The sequence below is a fragment of the Amblyomma maculatum genome, chromosome 5 (assembly GCF_055883805.1).
Source record: "Amblyomma maculatum isolate TAMU_Amacu chromosome 5, ASM5588380v1, whole genome shotgun sequence".
NCBI classification, from domain to species: Eukaryota; Metazoa; Arthropoda; class Arachnida; order Ixodida; family Ixodidae; genus Amblyomma; species Amblyomma maculatum.
In genome coordinates this window covers 116,426,226-116,452,641 of record NC_139348.1, presented here as the reverse complement: position 1 = coordinate 116,452,641, position 26,416 = coordinate 116,426,226, and the positions used below count along the sequence as shown (strand labels likewise).

The 26,416-nt window shown below is 42.1% G+C and overlaps 1 protein-coding gene across 1 annotated transcript in view; it reads right to left on the bottom strand.

Annotated features, from left to right (window-relative positions):
* The window catches only part of LOC146189297 (DNA-dependent protein kinase catalytic subunit-like), a 143,676-nt gene that overhangs the window by 116,174 nt on the left and 1,086 nt on the right, over window positions 1–26,416 (bottom strand). Inside the window, exons 4-19 of the mRNA XM_084604157.1 lie at window positions 25,986–26,060; window positions 25,754–25,862; window positions 17,613–17,728; window positions 16,161–16,254; window positions 15,832–15,918; window positions 14,709–14,866; window positions 14,046–14,102; window positions 13,432–13,524; window positions 10,645–10,727; window positions 9,876–9,966; window positions 7,970–8,129; window positions 7,010–7,164; window positions 3,871–4,005; window positions 3,677–3,771; window positions 2,623–2,706; window positions 1,578–1,653 (exon numbers count right to left, since the gene is read on the bottom strand). Coding sequence (XP_084460283.1) covers window positions 1,578–1,653; window positions 2,623–2,706; window positions 3,677–3,771; window positions 3,871–4,005; window positions 7,010–7,164; window positions 7,970–8,129; window positions 9,876–9,966; window positions 10,645–10,727; window positions 13,432–13,524; window positions 14,046–14,102; window positions 14,709–14,866; window positions 15,832–15,918; window positions 16,161–16,254; window positions 17,613–17,728; window positions 25,754–25,862; window positions 25,986–26,060 — 1,668 coding nt within the window. The remainder of the gene's footprint in view (window positions 1–1,577; window positions 1,654–2,622; window positions 2,707–3,676; window positions 3,772–3,870; window positions 4,006–7,009; window positions 7,165–7,969; window positions 8,130–9,875; window positions 9,967–10,644; window positions 10,728–13,431; window positions 13,525–14,045; window positions 14,103–14,708; window positions 14,867–15,831; window positions 15,919–16,160; window positions 16,255–17,612; window positions 17,729–25,753; window positions 25,863–25,985; window positions 26,061–26,416) is intronic.

Sequence of the window (26,416 nt, the reverse complement as noted above, 5' to 3'; positions counted from 1 at the left end):
TGGTCATTAGGAAAAGGAAGATGCAGTTATCTGTCTCACTTTTCAGTAGACACCTTCACTTAATTATGCCAAGACAAATTGGCTTACAGGTAAGGAGGCGCAGTTTCCGTCACACTTTTTCCAGACACCTGAACCATGCCATCGTAAAGGAAGGGAACAAAATGGAGGGAAAGTGAAAAGAGAGAAACAGATGCCGTAGTGGAGGGTTGTGGAGTAATTTTGACCCCCTGCGGATCTTTAACGTGCACTGACATCGCACAGCACACTGACGCCTCTTCGTTTCACCTCCACTGAAATGCAGCCACCGGCAGTCGGGTTCAAGCCCAGGCATTCCGGTACAGTAGTTGGACATCTTAGCCACCGCAGTGGGACAGGCCAAGATCACAAGTTGATTTTCGAGGACAAAGAAATATGTGTCTCAATTTATGTAAGTTGTTTTTTGAGGAAAGGAAGGCACAATATCTGTCTTCACTCAAGGCCATCCAGACCCAGCATGGCAAAATGCAAAGTTGCATCCTAGTACTGAAGCTCATGATTAAAAAAGGATATGATGACAGGGAGTTCCCATAATGCAATACATTAGTTTTGGCATCCACAGCAAAGAAAGCCATGCGTGAACAAAGCCTTCTTATTTTTCTTTTTTGGACCCATTTCTTATTGTCGTTGTATTGCTTCAAAACTTTCTTGCACTTCTCCTGAAGAGCTATTTGCTGTTGGTGCAAACCTCAAAGCTGCTGCTACCGACTGCTCTGGGTCACCAGTGTGTGGGAAAGGTAGAAAGAGTGCCTTGAACTGACACCAAGGACAATTCTGCTCGTCTTATGTTTTCACAGGAATTCAACCACTGGCGCCCCTTGGACTCTTTTCAACACTGCTGAAAAAAGAACGCCGCTTCTGCTGCTGTAAAACGTAGAGATGATGTCAAACTAAATTAATCTTCAGAAAAGCTCAATTACGTCCAATTAGTTTTTTTTTTTTTTTTCATCCAAAGGGGCTCTGAGACATCCATTGTTGTTTCCTGCTTTGCTGCTGTAAAACGTAGAGATGATGTCAAACTAAATTAATCTTCAGAAAAGCTCAATTACGTCCAATTAGTTTTTTGTTTTTTTTCATCCAAAGTGGCTCTGAGACATCCATTGTTGTTTCCTGCTTCTGCAAAGCGATCCTTCTTTTCTAGGGATGAAATGGCAGGCCATTTCAGGCAGCCGGGGATTTCAAATGCGGGCAGGGAATCACTGACTTCGTGAAAACATCTCTAGACACTGTGCCGCGAAGGGATAAGATAGACAGAATTATCTCATGGCTTGATTCACACCTTGCTACAGCTTTCTTTTTATAATTCCACAAATCGGGGCCCGTGTTCTGAGTTTGCACCATTTTTGGAAGCGTCGTCGCCCCAACCTCAATTCGCCTGATCGATAGAAACATTGAAAACGGGTGTCAGTTCGGTTGTCAGCACATCTGGTTCGGGCATTTCTACCAATCACAGCAGGGCAGAAACGGTAAAAATGACACTTCTGAAAGCGAAGCAAACTCGGAATACTACCAGTCCTGGTAGCACAAAGTGTCAAACTCACCTCAAAGTAGGACGACTTCTCACAAATTTGAAAGCACACAGCCAGTGCCTTGTAGAATCCACTGACTAGAGGACAGCTGGAAAGACAAAAAGTAATCACCTTGGTTGGAAATTTCCCCGAGAAGGCCAAGGTAGCCCATTTGTCGACTGCGAGGCAACTTCTCATTATAATAATACTGCATGATACAAAGCTGGCTTGGCCAATGAGAACTGCGGCTAAGCTGTTTGCTCATCACAAGGCGAGAAAAAAGATCTTTTTTTTTTTTTTAAGCTTTTCATTCCAGAGAAAGCGAAATGCAAGGCCAGAAGAAAGCTAATGTCGATTAGAAAAAAAATGAACTTAACCATAAGAGTGGACACGATAGAGTGCATTCGTTTGCTTCACCTGCCTTTTAAGCTATCATAAACTATGACACAATGACTCAGCACATGATAAGAATATGGCACAATGAATAATCACATTTTAGCTGCCTTGTTTTATACTTTATTTTCATTTTTAATTCCCTTTACTTTTATATCTTACATTATTTACTTTAATTATTTTTCTCTGCCAATAATTAATCAATCGATTATGCATTAGTATTAACCCCAAGTCCCCCATCACACTTCCCGTCAATGACCTAGCACTTATCAATAAATCACAGGCCTCTACTATTCCTGCCAGATTCCAAACACTTCCAACCACTCCCAACAACACAAGAGTTAAAATTGGGGTACGGCGGCGGCTTTTCGACCAAACAAGCTGTGTGTGCTCTCATGTAATAACTGATACCTGGCATCACTGGCATTCAAACCTTGCAATCTTCGCATGGAAAAGTCCAACCTTTTCACTGCCTGTCCACATAACTAGCCTAACCTTTGATATATTAATGAAGCTGGGAAGAGATGAAGGCCACTTTGTTTAACTAAATATTTTGTTTCATAGAGAAAAGATATGGCTCCCCAGTTACCCAGACAGAAATATCCCACTCTGTCTACATGACGAAAGCGTGAAAAAAGAGGACGAAGCGTGACTGGACTAGGTATCTGCCAGCGACACTGCTTACCGAGTTGAGTACTCCACAAACTTCTTGACCAGGACAAATGCCCACTTCGAGAAGAATTCCTTGCGCTTCACCAAAAATGTGTCCCTGAGTGAACGGTAGAATGTGTACAAAACAAAATAAGTGGTGGACTCACAGTAAGCGGTGCTTCATTGGAGGTCAACTTAGGGGCCTCTGTTTTACTTCTTTTTTTTACATTTTCACTTTATGATTGCACTGCATTTTGCTGACTCGTGGCTGTTAATGAAAACTGATCAGTTTTTCAGTTCAGAAACAGCCAGTCAAAACCAAATTCAACAACCCAGAGACCATATCACAAAAACTACATACCAGCAAAACTATCACACATGAACTGAATTCCCAAACTGGTAATATATGTACGTGGCAACCAAATGCCGGATATATAGTATGTCCGATATACATGACCGCAAGCTAAACACATTCTCAAACAGCAAGTTACAGAGGAAGAGTTAATAGGCGCCTAACAGTAGTGATGTTAATAGTGCATGGTTTCTCCATTACATTCCCCCAATAGAGCTCATAAAAGAGGCAGCTATGGAACCAATTTGTGATAACATAAGATGCCACCAAGCAGTAGCAATAAACTATCCAAGGGAACCTACAGCGCAATGCACCCTCTTCAACTCGAACCCACATCTCAAAATATTAACCTAGTCAAGTTTTTTATTTGGTGCAATAAACTGTAATATACATAGCATTATGTCTCTACCCACTCATTTCACAAGTTTTTCAATAAATTCAAGATTAAAATATGGCATGAGATTATGAAAGGTAAGGGTGACGGGCCATTAGTTAGTGCTCCCTGGAAGTCAACCTGCAAACCATGTATTCCATAAGCTTCTATTTTATATCTGAGATCCATCCGGTCTTCTAGCGTTGGTCGCTGCTGGGTGTCGAAGCCACAGCTTTTTCCATTTTCATGACATCAAGTTGACGCAGGTTTACTGAGCCTGTTTCATTAATACAGAGGAACCTCAAAAAAAGAAAAAAAGCCCTGTTTCCCATAAAACACAAGCCTCTTAAAGGAGCCTGTCACCTGAAGAAATCCACCAAGTTGATGAAGATGTTGAAATCCTTCGGGCATTCCGCATCAACTCCACACGTAGGGTCCGACATGCCGGCACTGGTTTCCTAATTGGCGAAATCCAAATTGCAGATCACTCTGAAAATGCGATCTGGACAGGAAACGAGGTAGATGGGAAAAAACAAACGGAGGAGATGCATGCTCACCGTCTCTGTAGTTGAGGGCTTCACCGTAAGGTTCAGCTTTGACATCATAGAGAGAACAGCTGTCAGCAGTGCATCGTAGACGTCGGTTACAAACGTGCTGCGTGCATCTGGAGCGATCTGCATCTGGTTGAGTTCCTGCACCGCATTTCGTCATAGTTTAGAAAAAAGGGGGCCTGTTCTCATGGGTTCAAGCTTATGGGCTTTAATGTCCCAAAGCAACTCGGGCTATGAGAGACACACATAGTTTCATGCAAAGTGTTTGCGTACAATGTGCTTATGGCAGTATGTTTTCATGGCCGATGATGTTGTTAAATATACAAAACACACTCAGAGTATAGGATACTAACTCTAAGTTTGCTAAGCTAAGCTTTCTAAACGCATCAAGAACAAAGGAACAAAATATTAACGACCCACTGAAACAGATGGTTGCCGAGGCTCAGAAAAAGTACAATAGTGATAGACATTCAAACAACCATAACCCTCGCGCAAAAATTTTAATCTAGCTTGAAGAGAACCAAAGCAAGCGATGACTGAAAATTACTCCTAAATTTTCTGTCTCAATTGATACACTGGAGCACGCTGCGGCGAAAGTGAAAAAATAAAGATTACAGGCCGGAACCATGCTCAGCACACAGATACGTTGCCGAGAAGTTAGGTTTACTTCCGGCTGGAGTGCCAGCTCCAATCGCTTCGTATGTTCAGCTACTGCGGCTTCTCTCCAACATGGACCCGAGCTGAAGCAGCACGGACACGCAAATCACTGCGCCACCGATAGAAAAATGCAGCAGCGCTAATCAGATAAGTGCCTATGAGCTGATTTATTCAGACGTGTGTAAGGTGGCCGCCTACATAAGCTGGCTAAAACGGCCCACAGATTGCTGCCCAGCTAACTGCATGCCCAGCGGGTGGCGTCGCACCGGCGCTTCGTGGTGATTTTACGCGCGTCCTGCGATGTAAGCAACTTTCAATTTCAGTTCACTGTAGCCAAAACTACACTCAATGACCATTTTCTTCGCTAAAATTTGTAAATTTTCTCTCCACAACCACCAGATTCGCACGAACGAAAGCGATGCTCAAAATGGTGCGAAACCGGTGCCTCATCAGTAAGAAGCTACAGTACGATGCCTGCGAACATTTATGTTGACAAACTCTTTCCGCAGTGTGACACCACCTGAACAATGTGCACGAAGGCATCGACTTCGTTTGTGCATGCCTCAGAGGTTCACGCAGGGCACGAGTAAATGGATTTCACAACTACCTGAAGTGTGTCTGTGACGTCCTGACCATCGTGGCTGCAGCAAATGGCAGCCTGATACCGATGACGTCAGCGGTGTCAGGAATACAGTCGAACCCGGATATATCGAACTCGAAGGGGATCGCGATAAAGTTTGATATATCGATAATTCGATATACAGAAATTGGCTTGTGACGGCACTTACGATGCGAAAAAACGATACCGTATTTGCCGCGTAATCGACCCACTCGCATAATGAACCCTCTCTCCACTTTTGCGCCCGAGAATTTGAAAAAAAAAAATGCTTTAAGGGCAGCTCGCTCACATGCAAGCGATTGAGCGATCTCAGCGACGAGCGGCAGTGACAGAGCGAAAAATTTCAAACTTGTTGGAACTGCGTCCCCGCTCGAGCCACCGCCGCGGCAGCTCAAAACAAGGTTTCTGTGTCGCTGCGGCAGAAAATCGCGAGCGTTTTCGCTTGCATGCCGATGGCGCGCGTCACTTCGTTTCGGTCGTCGCATCCACAGCTCATTTCTTGGCAACGTGCCAAGATGTTGCGCAGCGATAACGTCAGGGCGCGTTTATCTTTTTATAGCTCCTCCGGTGGCGGGGAGCGAACTTGGCAGAGTGCCCGTGATGGCTTGACTGCACTAGTCTGGTTCGATTTATCACGCCGCGCTCGGGGCGGGCGTCATGATCGCAGCAGCTGACGGCGTGCTTCCATTGATTCATACATGCAAAGATAAACGGCTCCCGCAAACAAAAAAAAAAAAAAAAAAAAAAAAGGCCTGCCGCTTTTTAACATCCGCAGCCGCCATATCTTACGCTACGCTGCGCGTACAGCACAACGATAAGAAAGAATGGCTCTCGCAAAAAAAAAAAAAAAAGAAAGAAAGAAAAACAGAGCTGCCGCTTCTTAAAGTCCGCAGGCGCCATAGCCACGTCAGCCGCCGCGCGCAGAGGGTTCGCAACACACGCAGGAGAAAGCGTCCCACGTCTGTCTGAAAACGGGCTGAGCTGGCTTGGCGCATGCGTAGCGCGTGCTGAAGGAGAGAGCTCGGCAAAAGCATGGGCACACCCACGCACATGGCTTGCAAACGTCATGTGTTGGCGCGCAGGAAACGATAACTGCAGATGCGCGCGCCTTTGGCGAATGGGCGCGGCGCTGTCCAGAACTGCCCCCTCTCATTCCTTCCACGCGTGGCTTGAAAACGTCACGCGGCAAACGGCCAAGAGTGATGCGATCGTCTTTGGGGAAGGCACACTTTCCAGTGCGTAGTGCGGAGTTCGATACATCGAACGACCGGCGAAATTGAGTTCGATATATGACGCGGCTTTCCTATACTTTTACATAGGATTTTCAAGGGGATATTCCGTGAGTTCGATATAACCAAAATTCGATATATCCGGATTCGATATAACCGGGTTCGACTGTACTTCTAAAGTTCGCCCTAGGCGCCACCCTATCTGCCCGCGAATTTCAAAAACCACTGCTTTTAAAACACGTTACAAATCGTTGGCTTTGCTCCAAGGAGTTATACTCTGGGTGATTGCTCAAAAGCGCTTGTTCTACGCTCTGAACACGTTTATCGGTGGCCTTGCACCCCCTTTTTCTGTGGCCCTTTGAAAGGCCCTCAATTGTTTCTACATGAGGACAACACTAAGTTAACTACAGGTCTGCTCAGTGCTTTCAACTACCTCTTATGTCCTCGTCATCTTTTCTTACATTGTGCCATGTATGCTAGCTCAACTTTTTTGAGCATGCAACACAAAGATAGGGAGGCAGGGTGCATATGCTTCTCATCTGATGAGGTTGTGCCAGTGGATTGTAAACAAGTACAGTATCGTCGTGACTGAGTCAACAATCAACAAAAAAAGAAGAATTTGTTGACAAGTGGACCTTACCTTAACGTTTGTCGCATCAAGAAGGTAGCCCCAGAGCATACTGTAGCGGCGGTAGGTGATCTTCCGAAACCGGCCTGCACCAGCATCATCCTCCTCGCTTGCCTCCACGTCAGCCACGATAGGGTGAGAACAGGTTCGCACTAGTCCCTGGTACACTGGGAGGTAACAGCGATTAGTGAGAAACAGATTATAACACAGCAGGAACAAGTCATGCCTAATTAAATGTGCACTAATTATGGATCACGCAATGCCTGAACTTCCCATTAAGTACCCTGACATATTGAACTTGCTAAATTGGATAGTCTCTCCAATACAATTCAGGAATAAGGTTAAAGCATTATTTTTTTTATCTGAGTGGGAAGTGCGTGTGCTTAACTCCTGAGCCAACTCTCGGCGTTACTATCATGTGTTATGCTGTACAGTCATCGTGCATTGTGTGGATTATATTTCATTACGTACAAAAAAAAATTTGTGAGAACAACGATGTACTACAAGTATTGTCAGAAAAAGATTTTTGTGCAAAGTGCTGGCCACATTTCCTGGCCGTTACGTGTTTCATTTTCCATTTTTTCGGGATCCTACGAAAGATGTACGAATGTGGCGCTGTGATGCTGATGCCTCGAGCATCAACTCAAGAGAATATCATCATAATCATCATCGGCCTCACTATACCCACTGCAGAGCGAAGGCCTCTTCCATATATCTCCAATTAACCCAGTTCTGTGCTAGCTGCATCCACTTGACCCCTGCGAACTTCTTAACCTCATCCGCCCACCTAACTTTCTGCCGCCCCCTGCTACGCTTTCCTTCCCTTGGAATCCAGTTTGTTATCCTAAGCGACCATCGGTTATCCTCTCTTAAAAAGGAATATAAGCAACCACAAATTCGCTGTCCACGCTCCACTACAAGGTTTCAATGGTAGCTACCATTTAAGCCTGTACCAGGCATGACGACACTCACCGACTCGTGACAGTGACGTTGGAGAGAGCGGATGGACAGCAAGGAGCAAAAACAAAAGAGACTTGGCATATCGGACCTGCAGGTTCTCGGCTACAAGGGGAAAGTTCTCGATTTGCAGCACTGCCAGTTTTTCCAGCAGCAATAACTGGTTTTCCGGCACCTACGAATACACACAATGGCGAGACAAAGCCTTGAAATGAGAGCATACCTCCAGTTCCACCATTTTTAACTTAAAGTCAATAGCTTAAATGTAAGCTTCGAATGCAGCTTAAACATAGTGGCTAGCTGCCTTTATAAACGAGATATATATTATTTGGCTAGGAACCGCAGTTAAGAGGAAGAGCCCTCGTTGCAACTATACAAGCCTTGTACGCTCACAAGCCTTCGCTACCAGTACCGAACCCGCTGATCTGACAATGCTCTAAAATTTAAAGCACTAAAACTACAAACATAACTGTCAGATACTTTAAGCAGTGGTTTGTGCCCATGTCATTAGCACAAAATTTTCAATTTGCTGAACTGCATAGATTGCCACTTGGCAAAAAAAACTACAGAAGAGTAATGATGAGAAAATGTTTCTCAAAACAATAAAGTACACAGTCTCAAATAATTTAACAATTCAAACAAAACATGGAGACAACCACACATACTTTTTGTTATTCGATACACCCCTAAAGGCTCTCAACTGAGGGTATTACCGAGAGAGAATACAAACATAGAATACAATGATACCTTATTAGGATGTGCCCCGTAAGATCCCGGAAAAAAGCATTGTGAGATTTTAAAAAATTGTCAGACTACACGTGGCTAAAACCAAGAACCCTAAATTGTAAAGCATGTGATTTTTTTTTTTGTAAAAGTTGTTTAGATTAATGACAAATTGCAGGCCTAAAAGAAAACAGAAGCAAGGTTGTCCAAATATTAAAAAATGCAGAGAAGAATCAAATATGTTCTTTAATGACTGGTTAATATTAGACTTGAGAAAGCTACAATAGAGAATAAACAATTTGAAAATTTCTGAGGATTCAGCAGTGGCCAGTTACAACGGCCACTTTCGTAAATCTGACTGTGGCAAAAGCCAGTATATGTGGGCAAATTACTCGAGTTAAAGTGTCAGGAAAAAAGCGTAAAGACGGCCCCTTCGCTTCATTCACCATCGGTTAGCATGTGGACCAGCCACACTTGAATGCTGATAAGCTCGGACCTTGTGAAAAATTTCATAAGTGCGCTTTACGCCATATCGCACCTAGCGAAAACAATATCGCCAACCACCTAATTTGAACAATCGCGGTACGAAACCATGTGGCTAGTCTTGTCTTCTTTCTTTTTTTTTTTACCCTTCAATAATGAATTACATGATTTAATGAACTGCGTAAGATAGGAAAATTTCAACCTGTCGCTGCAACTTTGTTGCAGAGACACACTTTCAACACATAGAAAACGTGATAAGATGTTCAGCACCTTGGTCTAGGAGCCAAGACAAGAAACCACTCGTGACTGAATCTATCACAGTCCTGTTAAGTCGGCTGCAGTAATGCATGCATTCGAGTGCGTTGCATGAGGTGTTAAATTACACTAGCTCAATTTATATGATTCATAAAGAACAAAGGGGATCCCTATTTGTGACGCTCACTGTCGAGACCCTTCATTGTGCTAGACAGTGTTGCAGGAAGTGTTTTCATCTCAATATACACTAGAATCACATTTAGTTAGGTTCATTTTTTCTAAATCTCCCACTCACTCACAGTGATGTATTGCTCCTATCATTACTAAGCACATTAATCAAAGGCTGCTTAATAAAACTCTGCTGAGCTTAAGCAAACTTTTGCCTTTCTTCAGGTTAGACCTAACACACGCTGACTGTGCTATATATATAAATATAATATACAGTCCAAGCTGCACTTGCCTTTGAAGCACAGCGGAGGATGCTGGCAGTGGCTTCTTGGAAGCTAGTCAGCAAGGGCAGGCTGTCTTCCAGCACGGCTGGGCTGCTAATGCTGCACCATGGAATAAGTAAATTCGGAATAAATATTCAAGCATCGTGACAATGTATGGCACTTACAGCAATGCTAGTGGAGAGCAATACAGCGTAAATAGAGAACAGTGCCACTTCCTGGCAATTAAAGAAGCAGAGACTACCCCTCAAGAAATGCCAAAATTAGAAAATTAGATGTACTTTTGAAGGGATACTAAAAGGGAGCCAAAGGAAATAAGCCATTGATGACTGACCGAAAACCCTTTTGGTAATGCTTCCAGCAATTTTTTTTCTCCGACAGAACAGGTGGAAACCTTTCCTCTTTCGAGAATACTTTTTGTGGAAGACGCATTACTATTGGTGAAAATGTTCAGCCAAATGTGGATAGCAAAGAAGTAGCTCAATCAGGTGCAGTAGTGTTACGTGGGACGTAGGATTTAACGCCCCGAAGAGACACATGGGCCACAATGGGCACGGTAGGGGAGTGCTGTATATACTAGTTTAGACCGCCTGGGGGTCTTTGCAAAACGAATAAGAGTTGGCACAGCTTGCAGACCTTGAGAACTGGAACAGGGAACCTCTGCTTTATGTCCTTATAGTATCATACAGAAGTCAAATTCCATAAATGCCAATAACATGAAACTTGCACAGGCTAAAATCGAGGAAACGAAGTGAAAAGAAACAAATGGGCTTGACTCGCCTCTGAAAGACATGTTCTGATCGGAGCAGGACATCGCTCAGCATGAATAGGACATCACTCTCTTTCAGATATTGCTTGCAGGGCTGCAACAAAAATTGAAAAAGGGAAAAGCTCAAATTCTGTCACAGCAATTAACCAGCCGATGCTGACTCTGGAAAGCAACTGTATCCCATAACATGGCCTTGAATGAAGCAACTGTGTGATGTCTCGTTTTCAATTTAATTAGTAGGAGCATGCAAACGTTATAAATTTCTTACATTACTGGCTATTTGACCTGATTAATGATACAATTTTATTATTAAACCTATTTGGGGGGACAGTTCGAACAGCAAAAATGCAGTTTGCCAACCTTTTAAATCAGATATCACAGCGTAGCACACAAAGTGGGGCACTAAATGGTGTGGTTTCATTTTTTTGCCTTTGTAGCTCGCCACAGCGTTTGGATGGCTTAGGCCCATCGTGGGGCTCGCAGTCTGGCAAAATCGGTCTGCGAGGGCTAAGCGGGCTACCATGGGCTGTCGCGGATGTTTTGTTTCAGGTGGCGTTCAATTACCAATGAATTATTCATCTTCAGGCATCGCAAGGAAGTGTGGAAAAGGTGGTTCGGTAGCACTGCTGCTTTGGCTTCTGCTCATTTGTGCAGCAGCCGGCTTGTTGTGTTTTCCCACCAGTGACCTGCCCAGCTGCTAACTGAGTGTTCATGTCACTCCTCCAGTACAAACCACATTTACACCTGACACTGCTTTATCGCAGCATTCAGTAAAGCCTCTTTTCCAAGTGAGCATCAAGCCATTTAAAACAAAAAAAAAAAGCACTCAATGTAATTACTCTCTCTTTTTGATTTTTGTAAGTAAAATTTGCCTCGCAATTTTGGATAGCATGCATGCGGCGACGGCATTCCGCGGGAAGTTGTCGCCCCACAGACAGACACACTTCACTATAATCAATTTTTACCAAGAGTGCCTTTACTATAAAAGGAAAAAATATATGAACTGGGACTCGAGTTCCACTTTACTAAATCCGAGTTTACTATAGTGGGTTCTACTAATTAGACTCTTTTTCACTTACAGCAATCGTTATCAAATAATTGCAAAAGAGGCATTAATTGCACGATTCCTGCTTCCTTGTTTAATACTTGGAAGGCCTACAGGCCTGCAAATTATTCTGCCAATGGTTGACAAAATTTTGATGAAAAATGTTTCTTTTTATCTTAAACTGTCTGTCTTAATATTTCAACTTAATCGACAATGTTCTACTTTATTTGCGAAAACTTTTTATTACGAGTATTAACCTTGCAAACAAAAGTTTATCCTTACATGCCTCTAATAACATTTTCTGGCCATTTTTTGCAGAAGATTTCATCCGCAATTTAACTTGACAGCATATTCCACAAATATTCGAACAACATTTGATACAGATTGCACTCATTCTCATTCACACAGCTCTGTTTAACTCCTTTTAACAAATTTCGGTGGGTTTATCCTTAACCTCAATGGTGCCCAATAACTGCCAAGACGCTCGTCACATTAAGATGGCATGCACCAGTGTGCGGTATGCAGGTCTTTAACCCAACCTAATCAAATCAAACCCACTACCGGTGGCCCTCTTGGCCAAGATGCCCTCGATCATTAAAATCAAAGCATTATCATCACAGTGCTGAGGTAAGTGCTGCCTAGGCTGCACATTTTGAATTACAGTATTAGTAGGCAAATTCAGTGCAAGTAGCAGCATGTCAGGCTGCACAAGAAGCTGGCAGGACTCAAGAGAACAGCCCAGTAGCCCAGTAGCAGCACATCTTTTGTGGGTATGCCCAGTTTCACAACACACATTTGTCAAGACGTATTAAATATAGATTAAATGACGTACCATACTTTGTCAAACTTTTCTTCAAAGCACCTTTAATGACAGCTGCCACCTTTGATGCGTTGCAGAATGATCACAATATTTCGGCAAGTTTGACTCCCACGTGTTTGTATGGGTCGCGCTCCAACAGGTTTCTCAATGGGTGTTATAAAAACATTGCCAGTTTAATATTTCATTGTACACTTTTATAATCTGTTCTAGGATGTTCTTTCACCAAGAGATGACATCACAGCTACTTGTGATTTGAGAAAACTGCATTGAATACATTTGTTTCCATATATTCCTATCGAAGCTACCCACTCCCCTTTCCCCCCACCTGCTGTGGTGCTTGCATGTGCCTCTTTATATGCAAGTATGGTGTCGGCCTATGCCCTGATATGTCCCCCCAAACTAGAGCACATTTTATACTTAGGCAGCGGCAAGGGCACAATAGCCTTTACAAACCCAAAAGCCTTTCATTCCGACTGGGCTTCGTTCAGTACCCACTTTGATCATTTTGAACTAGTTTTCAGTCCCCATTGAGGTTTGGATTACAGGTATTTAGATGTGCATTGGTTAAAAACTAGTTTAGCAATCAGCCCTGCAAAGAGTTCATTGAAGCCAGGTATGCTGATAAGGGCATATAGACTGAGTGGCTGCAATGAACCGACAGTGACCGTTGTTCTCGCTGGGGCCTGGCCATTAGGCACAAGTTACGGTGAAAGTGCGTATATAAACTTTCAGACTTACGAATAAAAGAAATCCTATAAATTTCTCATCACAGCTTTGCAGAGATATAATGACGAAAAAATTGCTTCTACTGCACACGTATAAATCTAAACAAAAAGAACCGGACTGTAGGCTGACACTATGAGATGGATGAAAAAATTAATACCAAATTCTTTATCAACAGAAGGCCGAGAAGGTTCAGGTACAAAAGCCTACCAAAGCCAGAAGACCGTAGCCTTTCAAGGCTGCAGCAAGGTCATGGGTGTTTGTTTCAGCTCTTAGCGTCTGCTGGAACTCTTGAATAAAGAACTGAAACAAAAAATAAAACAGGCTACATTCAGAGCAAAACACAACGCACACATCCCAAACAAACTTACTCATCCACCTAAACAAGGACAATGATATAAGGAGAGATAAAGCATTTGACTTAAAGCAAAGGGCTTCAAAAGTCGTCTGCTAAAGCTAGACAGTGGGCCTCGATTAGGAGCTCAACTGAAGGAGGGAGCCTACAGAGGATAAGATAGAACATGTTTCTTCAAACTGGGTGAACCTTCCAAACAAACAGAACTTGCCCACATATAAAAATTTTGTCTATGCTCCTTTATGGCTTACCAAGATACTTTGTTGGGCGAGTTGGTACTTATTCATTATCAATTTATTTTAATAATGAATAAGCTCCTTTATGGGTTTTTGCAGCAGAAATGAATGCGTTGATGCAGGTAGTAGTATAGGGGCTGCAGTACAAAACTAGTAGCATAAGTAGCAGTGATTAGATTAATATAGTATATAAGTACTGTAACTTCTTTACTGTTCCAAATAACATAATTTACCTCAAAGATTTCCAAATGATCCTTCCTGTCCTTGCCTTCCGCAAGCGCTGCTGCAACCTGGAAGAAAAGAAAAATAAAGAATGTCACCATGAAACTGCAATAGACACAAAATAGTCCTAGCAGGGAACAGCCATCATGAAAATATGGTTAAATCAAGAAAGGAGACTGCTTGCCTGCTAAGGCTGGCACTGCAGAGCAAAGAACAAACAAGACATCAGCTAACATAGCTTTGAAACTGGCAAGCATGTGACGAATATTCCTCTGAAATATCGCCTTTCCAGACACTACACGACACTAAGTGTCATAGACATTAACATGTCCCAAAACAATGGTACGGGAGAGGTCCACCTCCCATAGCCTCACAATGAAACTTGTGATGAACGTACACCATCATCATCCGAGCAGCAGCATACAACTGCTACATGCTAAAACCTAAGCAAATGACAGTTCAAAAGGACACATCAACCCATCCTGTTATCTATTCCGCTACGCATTCACTACATGCATTGTTTTTTGCCCAAAATGCATTTTCCTCAAGACAGCATAACCATGAGCCCAAGCTGGCCTATTCTTGCACACATTCAGCACCTGCTACAGTAAAAAAAGAAATGTGCTGCCAACATTATGGTAGGGGTTCGCTAGCATGAGAAATGTTGAGTCTACCTCCCGCAGAAAGGACTCCAGTGCTGCCACTCCCAGTGACTTCATTTCCCGGTTGCCATGACGACTCCAGTGGCCAATCTGACGATAGAGAGATCTGTACTCATCCAGGAGAAGCTGGCCAAAGAGGGCTGCATGCTTGGACAGCAGGATCAAGGCAGCTGATTGAGAGGGAGACAGAACAAGCCATGACATCGTTGAATGAACCTAAAAACTATACTCATGCCTTACTGCCTCCGTTAAGCTGATGTGTACATCAGAGAGTTGTGCTGCAAGCTCTGAGGAACACCAACACGAGTTTTGTTATGGCTGCATAATGCAGAATGGGCAACACAGGTTACAGCTTCAACTATAAAACTCCTCCAAATGTTCATTTAGCTGCATTTACATTCTAAAAATATGCTAGTTATTTATTCGAGAATAGTGTGACGTGACGAACGACACTCTGACACCCGAGGCACAATGCAGCACAGGCCAAGCAAGAACATAGAACACGCGCCGAGCACAAAAGCACTGAAAGCAGGAGCACGTGCCGTTGATTTATTTCATTTGCTCTGATGTCACACCAATTATATGTATCAATATGTATGGGCTTCAGGTATGCGAGTATTCAATTTCTAGTTGAGTATGAAAGGTCAGGTTTATGGGCTTTAACATCTCAAAGCGACTCAGCCTACAAGAGACGCTGTAGTGAATGGCTACGGAGTAATTTCTACCGCCTGGTGTTTTTTTAATGTGCACTGACATCGCAATGAAAAAAAAAAACGAATACTAGACCAATACCAGTTTTAAGTAGTAACCTTGTGTTTAACACATGGAAGCTGCTTATGCGCCATGAAACTCCATATAATTAACTAACTAGTTCTCAGTAGAATAACATGAGCTGGTCAGTGCACTTCGACACGTAGTGCAATAAGTGCTCTATTTGCAATTATCCTCTCTAGGGAAAGCAACTTTAATGACTGCTTTCACGTTACATGTACTTGGACACACCTAGCATGCCCAGACCTTCTTAGGTGCACTTCTGTTAAGAGAAGCAAATTTTGCACTTCTCTCAAGTTTGTCTAGCCCACTATGCTCCTGTCATGCTGCTCTGATATCCTACAAGAACAGGGGAATACATTACCTCGTGGAACGTCGTAACGTGTCTGTGTCGTGCTGGGCATCAAAGCAGTCTTCACAAACGAGAAGAGCAGGAAGTAGTCATCTGGGTCTGAAAAACACAATAAAGATGCAACGCATACATAAGTTTAACGAATGTAAGAAGACAAACTATGTCACCGAAAGCAAAACATGTGAATGTGTGAGCAGCAATTACTTTATAGAAAGTAAACATAGCTGTATCTACATCAGCCAAGCTGACTAGGTGACCTACATAACACAGGATACACTCTAAAGCCCGTGATTAAAGTTTTTTTTTTTTCTTTGACATCGAAATGCAGAGAAACACATTACCTGTTTCAAAGCCGGTGCCAAAGCTCTGAAGGTAACCTGCCAGGCCCTGAAGACAGCCGGCTAAAGCCGTCCTTTCTTTTCCGGCTCCTGTTTTCTGTGTAAAATAAAGGATGCCGATTATAAAACCTTTATAAACATGCATGTAGATAATTAGCTCTCTCCACCTTGCTCAAGCAAATAAAAAACATCGGCTTCAGTTTCTAGGTTTGTTACAACTTCAGGTGCCGACAGCGCCTTGCACGCACTGCCTACCTGTAGGCTGCTTATATTTTGAATTAAGTTGCCCTCCGTTTTGCGTTAAAAAAAAAAGGGATAGAAAAAAAAATGCAGCGTTTTTCTTTACCTTTGAACATGATAACTTGTTTATGAATGCTTCAAGTAAAGTTGAAATTAAATATCTGAATAAATGGTTTAACTATACCTGTCCTTTAGTTTATTCCAAAAGAGGTAGCAGATGCTACTTCCCTTATGTTTTGACTTGATGTACTATATACCAATCAGACAGTAAACAATCACTTAACAACACACACTAGAGTTTTACCTAATTTCTGAATAAGCAGCACTATTCAGAGTGCTTGATAAGTGCTTATGCTTTTTGTCAAAAAAAAAAAAAAAGCATTAATCATTCTGCATGTCAGATTGCTTGAACTTGAGAAAATTGATAACAAAGAATGAATAACGAAAAAAAGTCCCCGATTAGGAAAGAAACATTATTCGGCATGGTCTAGCCTCAAAAACATTACCATGCAGCACTGGGGAACCTGTGACTTCCATCGGCTAACACAAACCCATTTGCACATAATTATGACATGCAAATGATCAGTGCTATGCAAATGGCCAATGTCAAAAGGGAAACTCTCTCTGCCAATGACTGAAAACATGGACTAAAAATAACAGCTCACACAGGCACCAAACTGTGGAACAACATTCCATATATACAACACAGCAAGGCTTTAATTATCACTAAATTATTATCCCAAACACGAAATTTTTGGGGAAGAAATCTGAATATGTTTTCTAATACCTTTGGAAAGACGATTCGTTGTACTGTAAATTAATTGTTATAAACACCTATTTTTTATCTACCTAACCATATACACACTACAAAGAGAGAGGTCATTACAAGACTGGATATAATTTGTTCACAAGCCTGCTCATATCTGCATAAATTTGGTATCCATTACACTCATAACAGAATGTTATAGCACATTTCAGCATGGGCCTCAAGTGGGTTCGAACAACAAATCAAAATGATCAGCCAATACATCTTAGCAACTGCATTCTTGTTTCAAAACAGAAATTAAAGGCTAATTTGAATGTGAGATGCTTCGAAACTGATTTGATTCCCTTTGCCACAATAAATAGCCAGTAACCAATCGTATCTTTGAGCAATGCTGAAATGGAAACGCTTTATCAAGCAGAATGTTACCCTTACAAAGACCAACAACTCACTCTAAGCTGCTTCAGCTCTCCAAGGTACATGGAGAGCAGCTTGGCACTGTACGGAGTCGCTGCCGCCGGATGATGCTCAGCAATGATGCCCATCACACAGAGAATTTCAACCTTCACTGCAAAAAGCAACAAACATGATGGAAAGGTAAAAAAAAAACCAAATTAATTCTTTTTTGTTCGTAGAGAAAACAACCCACTCAAATATTTTCGACAAAAAATTGGCTATCACATATGGTTTCATGGTACTATTTATTTTTCTGCTTTGCTTTTTCTGGGTATGTGGGCAACGACCAACGTCTTCACCTTCTTTAGGTTGCACTTACACAAGACAAATTTCGATTCATGTCTCGAGTTCTCAATAGCATTTAAGACAGTTACAAAAAACTGCCAATTATGAAGTTTACTGCTTCGAAGCAACACATACCGGCGATGATAGACACCATAGTTGAGGGCTGCAGACTAGTTTAAACCAACTGAGGTTCTTAAACATGTACCGACATTACACCGCACACGGGCACATTTGCATTTCACCTCCATCGAAATACGGTCCAAATGGCATGGAACTTTATTACACTTTTTATGACACACAAAAATAAATGGGCATGCACGAGAGGAAGCATGCAGCTTTCTTTTCACCACGTAAAGAAAGTGTCACACTATTCATCTACTCCAGGATTACAGCTGCACCCCTAGCATTTGCTTCTATTATTGGTTTGAAGACTTTGTTTTCTTATTATTAATGCTAGGTTATTAAGCCTTACCATAGGTGCCTAATGTTAATGACAAAAGAATAAGAATTGTATCAAATATATAACTTAATTTGTTTGTTTGTTTATTATTACTACTTCCTGAAAGTTTGGACCAAAGAAGCTGGGTCTGGAGAGGAAAAGCATAGACCTACCAGCTTGTACAAGCCTCATCCCAGGTGACGTCATGATTTAACATATGAAGCACTTTAGAGTGGATCGGAGCTCCACCTCTCATAGCAGCCGTCAGTTAAATGAGTGTTTTTCATCGTATCCCAATCACTTCTGCCTCCAATTTTCTTTTTACATGAAACTGGCATGATCAAGCCTTCTCAAACCATTCAAATACCTAAACTCGACTTTTCAAAAAAAAAAAAAAAATGCAGTTTTTCAACTTGTGTGTCCCTTAAAAGCGTACACGATTTGCTTGCAACTGAAATGAATTCCCGGTCAAGCTCAACAAATGTTTAACTGTAGTCATACGCACAAAATGACAAAATACAATCAGAACAGAGGATGAGATCTCAACTTAAGGAAACCTGTCAACATGACATGCAAACAACCATTGTTTTGAGAGTAGTTTTCATTTTCATTAACAAGGCTTCTTTTGACATTCACAGCAAATTTCACGAACTGAAGTTTATAAAGCTTAAAATCTCAAAGTAACTTGGACTATAAGAGATGCCATAGTGCAGGGCTCTTGCAACTTTGACAATCTGTGATTCTGAGGGACATTTTGAGCATGACAGATTCAAAAAGTGCAAATATTTATTTTATTTGCCTGTTTGAAATTGCTGTTTTGCCTTACAAAGAAATATGCATGCTGTGATATTGGATCTTGTTTCGATAAAATAATAAAGAAGCACAGATGCTCAATAATGTGGCCTGAACTGACACCAGTGCTGGGGAGTGTTAGTCGTGGGGCTCGAGGCGATGCCAGGATAACTAAAAAAAACAGCTGCTGATTTCATTCGCCCCAAATATGCTGTGCAGTGGGCTTCAGACCGAGTGATCAACACTCTTTAGGGGCAATGTTAGTTTAAACCATGCTCTCAAGCATTCATGCTAAGCTTGTGGGCACTGGTATGTCATATCACTGCTGCAGCAGATGTTTTTTAGTGATGATGAGATTAGTTTTTTCAGGAGTGCAAGAAATGCATTCTGTAAAGTAGCATTGTGACATTTTAGAAACAAGTGTCTCCTGCATAATTATTTATTTCCAGTTATGGGTCATCGATGGGAACATGATCTCGAGCAAAGCATATTGTGAATGTGACTATAGTTATGGTTTATGGTGTTTAGCATCCCAAAGCGACTCGGGCTATGATGAGCACTGCAGTGGAGGGCTACAGAAATTTCGACCGCCTGGGGTTACTCAATGTGCAGTGACATTGTACAGCACGCGGGCACCTTGCTTCTCGCCTCCATCGAAAAGCGGCGGCCGGGATTCAATCCTGCACGCTTAGCTGCAGCAGCCGAGTTTATATAATGCCCTGATCGCATTATTTCATTACTTTGTTTCCTGCACCAGTAATAAAATGCACACTGTATATTCTATAGTCGTTTGTTCAAGGGTTTTGTAAGCACTGAGAGTACAATGTTTGTCGCCGAGTGGCGAGGCCTCCTCAGACATTTTAAATGCCTCTTGCCTTGGCTACCTTGGTAGGATGTTCGTCTTGCAAACTTTCTCCATTATGTGTGCGTCTGTATTTTCTACCAAAAAAACAGTGTTCTGTTTACAGTATTTGTTTTATGCACCTTTGTTGCTTCCATTTTTTTCTATCTTGTTACTTCTTTTTGCATTTTCCTAACACTTTTTAATGCTCTAGCATTACAGAATTTATTTCTCAAGTTCAAGCTTGTGATGAGTGTACAAACAATTACATGTACTGCGATATTAGATCTTGGCTAAATAAAGCACTAAATGTCACATGCTAACATGACACAGATTCTCGAGAATGACATGAACTGGCACCAGCGCCAGTGAGTGTTGGCCACTGGGTCCGAGACCATCCCAGGCACCTGCAATCCTGTCGCCACAAACTTTCCATGCAGCGGGCCTCAGACTGATGCTGAGTGGCATATTTCACAGATTATTTCTTTCAACATCTATGAGGGTTGTGGGCAGTTTAATATTAGTTAGTACAAGAGAGTCCTCCATTGTGAACAAGAACAAGTTATTTTGGAGAAAGCTAAAGCTTTATTGAGGGGTGGCTGATTGAAGGTAATGCTATAGATTTTTGTAATTTTGTTGTAATGAATGTATGTAATGATGCCAAGGCATGAAAACCCACATCCAGTCAGGTGAGACTGCAATAATTTTATTCAAAGGCAGATCATTTATGGCAACTGTTTGAGCATCAACACGATACAGCATATAGCTTGCAAGCAATGTTGTCACAGAACAAACTGTACTGTACAGTGCATATGAAAATGAGATTGAAATTAAAAAAAAAAACAATTGCATTAATTTCTCCTGACTCACACATAAACTATGGCATACTTCTGGCTCATTCTACAGCTAAGAGCAGCCAAAGTTTGCTCCTTGAGTACGAAGAGTTTCATATAAGGCTCCACTTTGAGGTAAAAAATACACTCGGCACGGTGAAAGGTGAATCAACAAAGGATTAAGAAATCAAAATGAATGCAAGGTCATGGTGGAACATAAATCTTGGTAAAAAAACTGAAAGGAAAATGCATGGCTGATTTCATCTAAGTGTAATTTTAGCATCCTGATTAAACAAAAAATTCATAAAAGTCCAGGCTTACTATATGAAGACCCCAGCTGTTCATTATGTGACCATGCAGCCTAATGAGCTCACAAAAAAAGCAGTTGGGCTAATTTATCTAATTAGTAAAATAACTTTTGTGAGTAGGATTCACATGAAATTATTGAACATAAGAGTAAAAGAAAATAAAGATCTACAATGGATAGCAAGAATAAGCAACTTAAAATCAAACAAACCATTATACAATGCTGAAAATGTGATTACATGGAAATATATCAGGAATTAACACATAATTAAATAAGAACACAACATCATGTTTCAAGTGCATTCAACATCATGAATGCCTAGAAAGGATGAAAAGGAATAATACACAAAGCAGGAGCCATAAGTATTCTGTCTTATTTTACCAATTTAGTGTGTTATTTTGTTTTTGGGCGTGGTGTTTACATCATTGCAAACTGCCTTAAGCCTTCTCGCTGATAGTTCCCTATTCAAAAGTATGATTAGTTAATGCATAAAATGAGTTCCCTTAAGTCCGATAAGAAAACCCAATGAGAAGAGAGCACGATCAAGAAAGAAAAGCACTCGCATGTAGCTATTAGCAGCAATATTGCTTTAGTTCCGCCTGACAGCACTCAGTTGCCATGGCAATGAGCCTTCTGCAGACATGAAATAATCCACAATTTCATAGCTCATTCATTGCCTTGGCAGTGGTTTGATGGCGGTGCAATGGTGCCAACTTGGGTAACCATGCGCCTCCACTCTCCATCCTTCACGACCTCCTCACATGACAGGTTGCTGTAATCATCTGGGCAGTATGCATCATCAGCCATGAAGATGGCATGAAAGCACGCAACCGCCTCTATCACGTCAGTGAGGAGCTCTGGCTCGCCTTCCAATGTTCCAGGGAACACCCACCATCTTGAAACTAAAGTGCCGAAAGCATTTTCAACACATCTGCGCGCCCTGGAAAGGCAATAGTTGAAAAATGTCTTTCTTTCATCAAGCTTCCTCCCTGGGTATGGACACATTAGGTATGTTTGGAATGAAAACACAGCGTCACCAAGAAAACAAGCTGGCCACCTATTCACTATGGAAGGAACTGCCAAAGTTCCCTCCAGAAAATGAGTCTTCAGGATGCTGTCTTTGAAAGCAGAACCATCTAAAAGCTGTCCCTGAGAGCCAATGTCCACCATAATAAGCCAATAATTGCCATCTGCAATGGCTAGCAACACAAGAGAGTGGAATTGTAATTGAAGTATTCGGAGGCACTATTGTAGGGGCATTTGATGGCGAAATGCTTGCCGTACTTCCAACAGCATTTGGGAAATTCTACTGTACTTCCATCCCTTCTCTTATTTTTTCCCATCTTTTCAGACTTGGACGTCCAAGCACAATCGGCTTTGTGGAGATATTGGTAGCTCGTGGAGATATCTTGAATTGACTCCCCTGTGGCCAAGTATCTGCAAAAAAATATATGAAGAGAATCACTGTTTTGTAATAATGTTCCAGTATTAATTACACAAATTTATAGCTGCAAACATTAGTTTAAGAATAAAAAACACATGCATCATGTTTCACATACAAGCAAAGGACCGTTACATGTTCATAGCATGCAGAAAAGATGTGGAAGTTGAACTTTGAAAAATATGGACTTTGAATAGAAGAAAAAAAAATTTTTTTTAACCTCAAAACATGCAAAGGTCAAAGTATGCGACTCAAAGAGTAAAAATCATGGAGAAAAACCAAATCGAGGGTCAGATTATTGTTAATGAGGGGACAAAGGAACTGGTTCGAGGTCTCGCTTTCCGAGCAATCTCCCCTCCCCCCTCCCATCCCCACAACTCGAACAAAGACTGGTTGCTTGAATACAATAAAATAGTCCAACACTATAAACTAAGCTGGAAGCTATATCTGGAAGTTGATCGCAAGCTCAGCAAAAATTAGGAAGTAATTTGGAGGCAGTCACAGACACAAACATACTCAAATCTGCAAATGGTATCCGGGGCTACCATGCCTAGGGTAAAACGGTAAAAAATGCAAACATTGCAAGTAAAATGCAGACATGATTCACATGATATGGACATGCACACATTTGGGAAAAGGATTCAGAGAGCATTAGAAATGAAGAAACATGGGAGACTCCAATGCTCAGCTTGAACTCAGATAAACAAAAACAAGTTATCAATCAAGCCCAGGCAGTCATCAGGTCCCAAGAAATTTTGGCCAGCTCGAAGCTGCGGAGGTTAAAACCTTCTCAAATTTGAATGACTAAATAAAGTTCTGAATCTAGGCCATGGAAAAAAAAAAGGGCAAAAGGCATATTTTACAGCCAGCCCTTTGCGAGCAACGAAATAGAGCATGGTCAAGTCACTTTTCCACCCAAGTATCGGCCGCCAGTGCTAATCGTGTTTTTAGAGTCACATGCCTATCCGTATCATTTTTAATTCTCTACAGCATGCAGCTCTAGCAGCATTTCCTTTCTCAATGACCACCGCACTTTTCCGCTATGACTTCAACAGTGTTGAAAGGTTGGCTTCTCCAAATAGCTCAGAAGCCTTGTGGTGTAGCTTGTTACAAGTATGCTGAAGATTGCGAATAAAAATAAAATTACGCAATACATTAAAAATTATATGACACAAGTTCTGAAGCATGCGCGAGAAAAAATAATTTGTTAGTAACACTACATTAAGCATGCACATCACCGCATTGGATAATTTCTAGAAAAAATATAAACGGCATATATAGTTACCTTTGTGTCACCGCAAGCCTTTCTCCCGGAGAAATAGGCCTCCTATCAGTTGATGGGTGTATGAGCCTCTCATATACGAGGCTCAACAGCTCATCAAAAGATGCCTTTGTCATCCTGCATTCAATAAATCCAGCACAGCACACTTCAGCACGTACTCGAGCTACATAATCGGGGAAGCCACACAGGTATACTTCGCTATCATTTACCTGAAATACTTGAAATGGTATTCTGGATCACTCTGCTGCAGCTCCTGTACCAGGTGGTGGTGTTCCCCATACTCGGGATGCCTGTCAAAGATCTCTCTTATACCCCAGTCACACGGTCATTTTCAAAGGCGATTGAGTTGATAGCCTTCGAGATTTTCAATCGCGATCGAACTCGAAGGAGTTGTGCCACTGCTACACGGCAAAACTCGAAGGCTATTGAAATAGTTCTGGTGTTTGGCGCCAAACTTTTATGGTGCCACTATCGTTGCTTTCGGTTCTGCTTAAAGAACTAAAATCTCTCTATAAATGCAAAATAAAATATAACTGTTACCTTTTTTTAGTAACTGCACGTGTTTAGTTGTTATTCAAGGACTTTTTTTTTTTTAACGCGTTGGCATTCATACGACTGTACTTTTCATTGTGTTTGTTTTTCTCGGCGACGCATATGCTACAGCAGTAGAGAAGAGTACATAAATAAGACGCCTAAAAAAAGAGCGATACTATTTTAAAATTATTACGGGTATTAATATTTTACCGCGTAAATTAAAGATATAAAATAATAACGCTTGTTCACGTTTTTGTATCGTAAACACGCTGTGCACATGTGTGCCTGACACTCCTCGGGTCAAAGCTAGCAACCTTGCGCGACGTTCGAAGGCCTTCGAGATCTCGAGAGAGTTCTCAGCTGTTCCGTTGACTCGATAGACTATCGACTCAATGGCCATTGAAAACGCCCGTGTGGCAGCTTTCGAAGGCCTTCGAGTCGATAGGAAGTCGGTTCGAGGGCCTTCGAAATGCCCGTGTGACAGCGGTATTACACAGACAGATCTCTTCCTTTTTCAACGTAGACGGTGCAGCAATAAAGCAAGAATTATGTTTCTTGTTGCTGGATATGTCCACGCCATCTAAAGAAGGAATACGGTGGCAACCTTGAACTGCTGGAATTGGCTGCGAGAGGGCTAGGAGGAGCGCGGTTGCACGTGAGAGAGGAATCGTCATTAGTAGAAAGGAGGTTGCTTCGCAAGTTTCTCGAGAGGCGGCAGGCTGGACGCTTTGCGCTTCTGCGGATGCATTGCTATAGCTGCGAACACTCTGCCGCGTTGGAGTCGGTTGCACTGTAGGGGACCGACCTTGCGCCTGCCGCGACGTCGTTAATGTGACGTATCCGATTTAAGCCGGTGCGCGCCTGCTCGCCAGAAATGTCGGAGTATAACCGCACCTTAAGCAATCAGGAAAATAGCTCTTCTCCAACCTGAACTGCATGGCGTCGAGTTGATTTTGCACCTCTGACGCATGCTCAACGGCAAGCATGACAAGGAATGGATGGCCTTGTAATTAATGTGCTATCACTATTATCACCTGTTGCTCTTCCTTTAAACTGGGTCGCTTTGAGTGCTTTCTGACACCCAGAGCCCCTAAATGCACGTATGCCCCCACCCTCACCTTTGCATTCCCACCAAGTCTGATTACTCATAGCAGAATGTTTCACAGGCAATCAATAATTATTTAAATAATAGAGAGATTCTGCAAGCTTGTTTTTCTACAGCTGAGCCCGTTAACAAGACGGAACAGGAGAAAAACAAGGGAGGTTCCTGAACTCTTTCTGAAGGTCACCAAAGTTGCCTGAGGCTTTAGAGAACCCAAGTATAGAGCAAGCAACAAAGAACTATTTAAACGAGGAGTGCAATAAGGGGTAGCAGGCTCAAACCTGTGGGAGTCATCTTCGATGGTTGTGACAACAGCATGAAAAATCGCTCCAGTAGGTTTGGGATATCAAACTGCTCAGTGACTTGTGAACCTTGACAGGACTCCAAGACCTAGTGAAGACAAAGAGGTCACGCGAATTATGAGGCTCTGTATATTATTGCAGGACTGCTACAATAACTCAAGACAGTCAAGTTTTATAACAGTGAAGCAAAACAGAATACATGCGACCTGACCTTTGACAACAGGACGAGGGCTGCACACCGCACCTTGGATGCCTTGTCACGAAACACCAGCTGGGTGCTGACATCCTGTGTGCATCGTAGAGAGTGACATTGTGACGATGATGGCAACTGCATGGGGCTAATTAAAGATTAAATTACGGCCCTAACATGAAACAGGATACGAACACATCAGTGCACTAGTATTGAGCACTTAAATTATCAAGTGATGTTAATGGGTTCGGAGAACAGATAATACGGTGCCACAGACAAAAGAAGGGGGGGGGGGGGGGGGGGGCACAAAAGGATGCATAATACTGTGAGCCCCTAGCGTCTAAAATGATTTAGAATGCCTTTTGCTGACTAAAGCACTGTACATATTATCTCAAATATTACGTCTGATATAAAATGAGCAGTAGTCCACCCCCATCTCAACAGCGAACCTT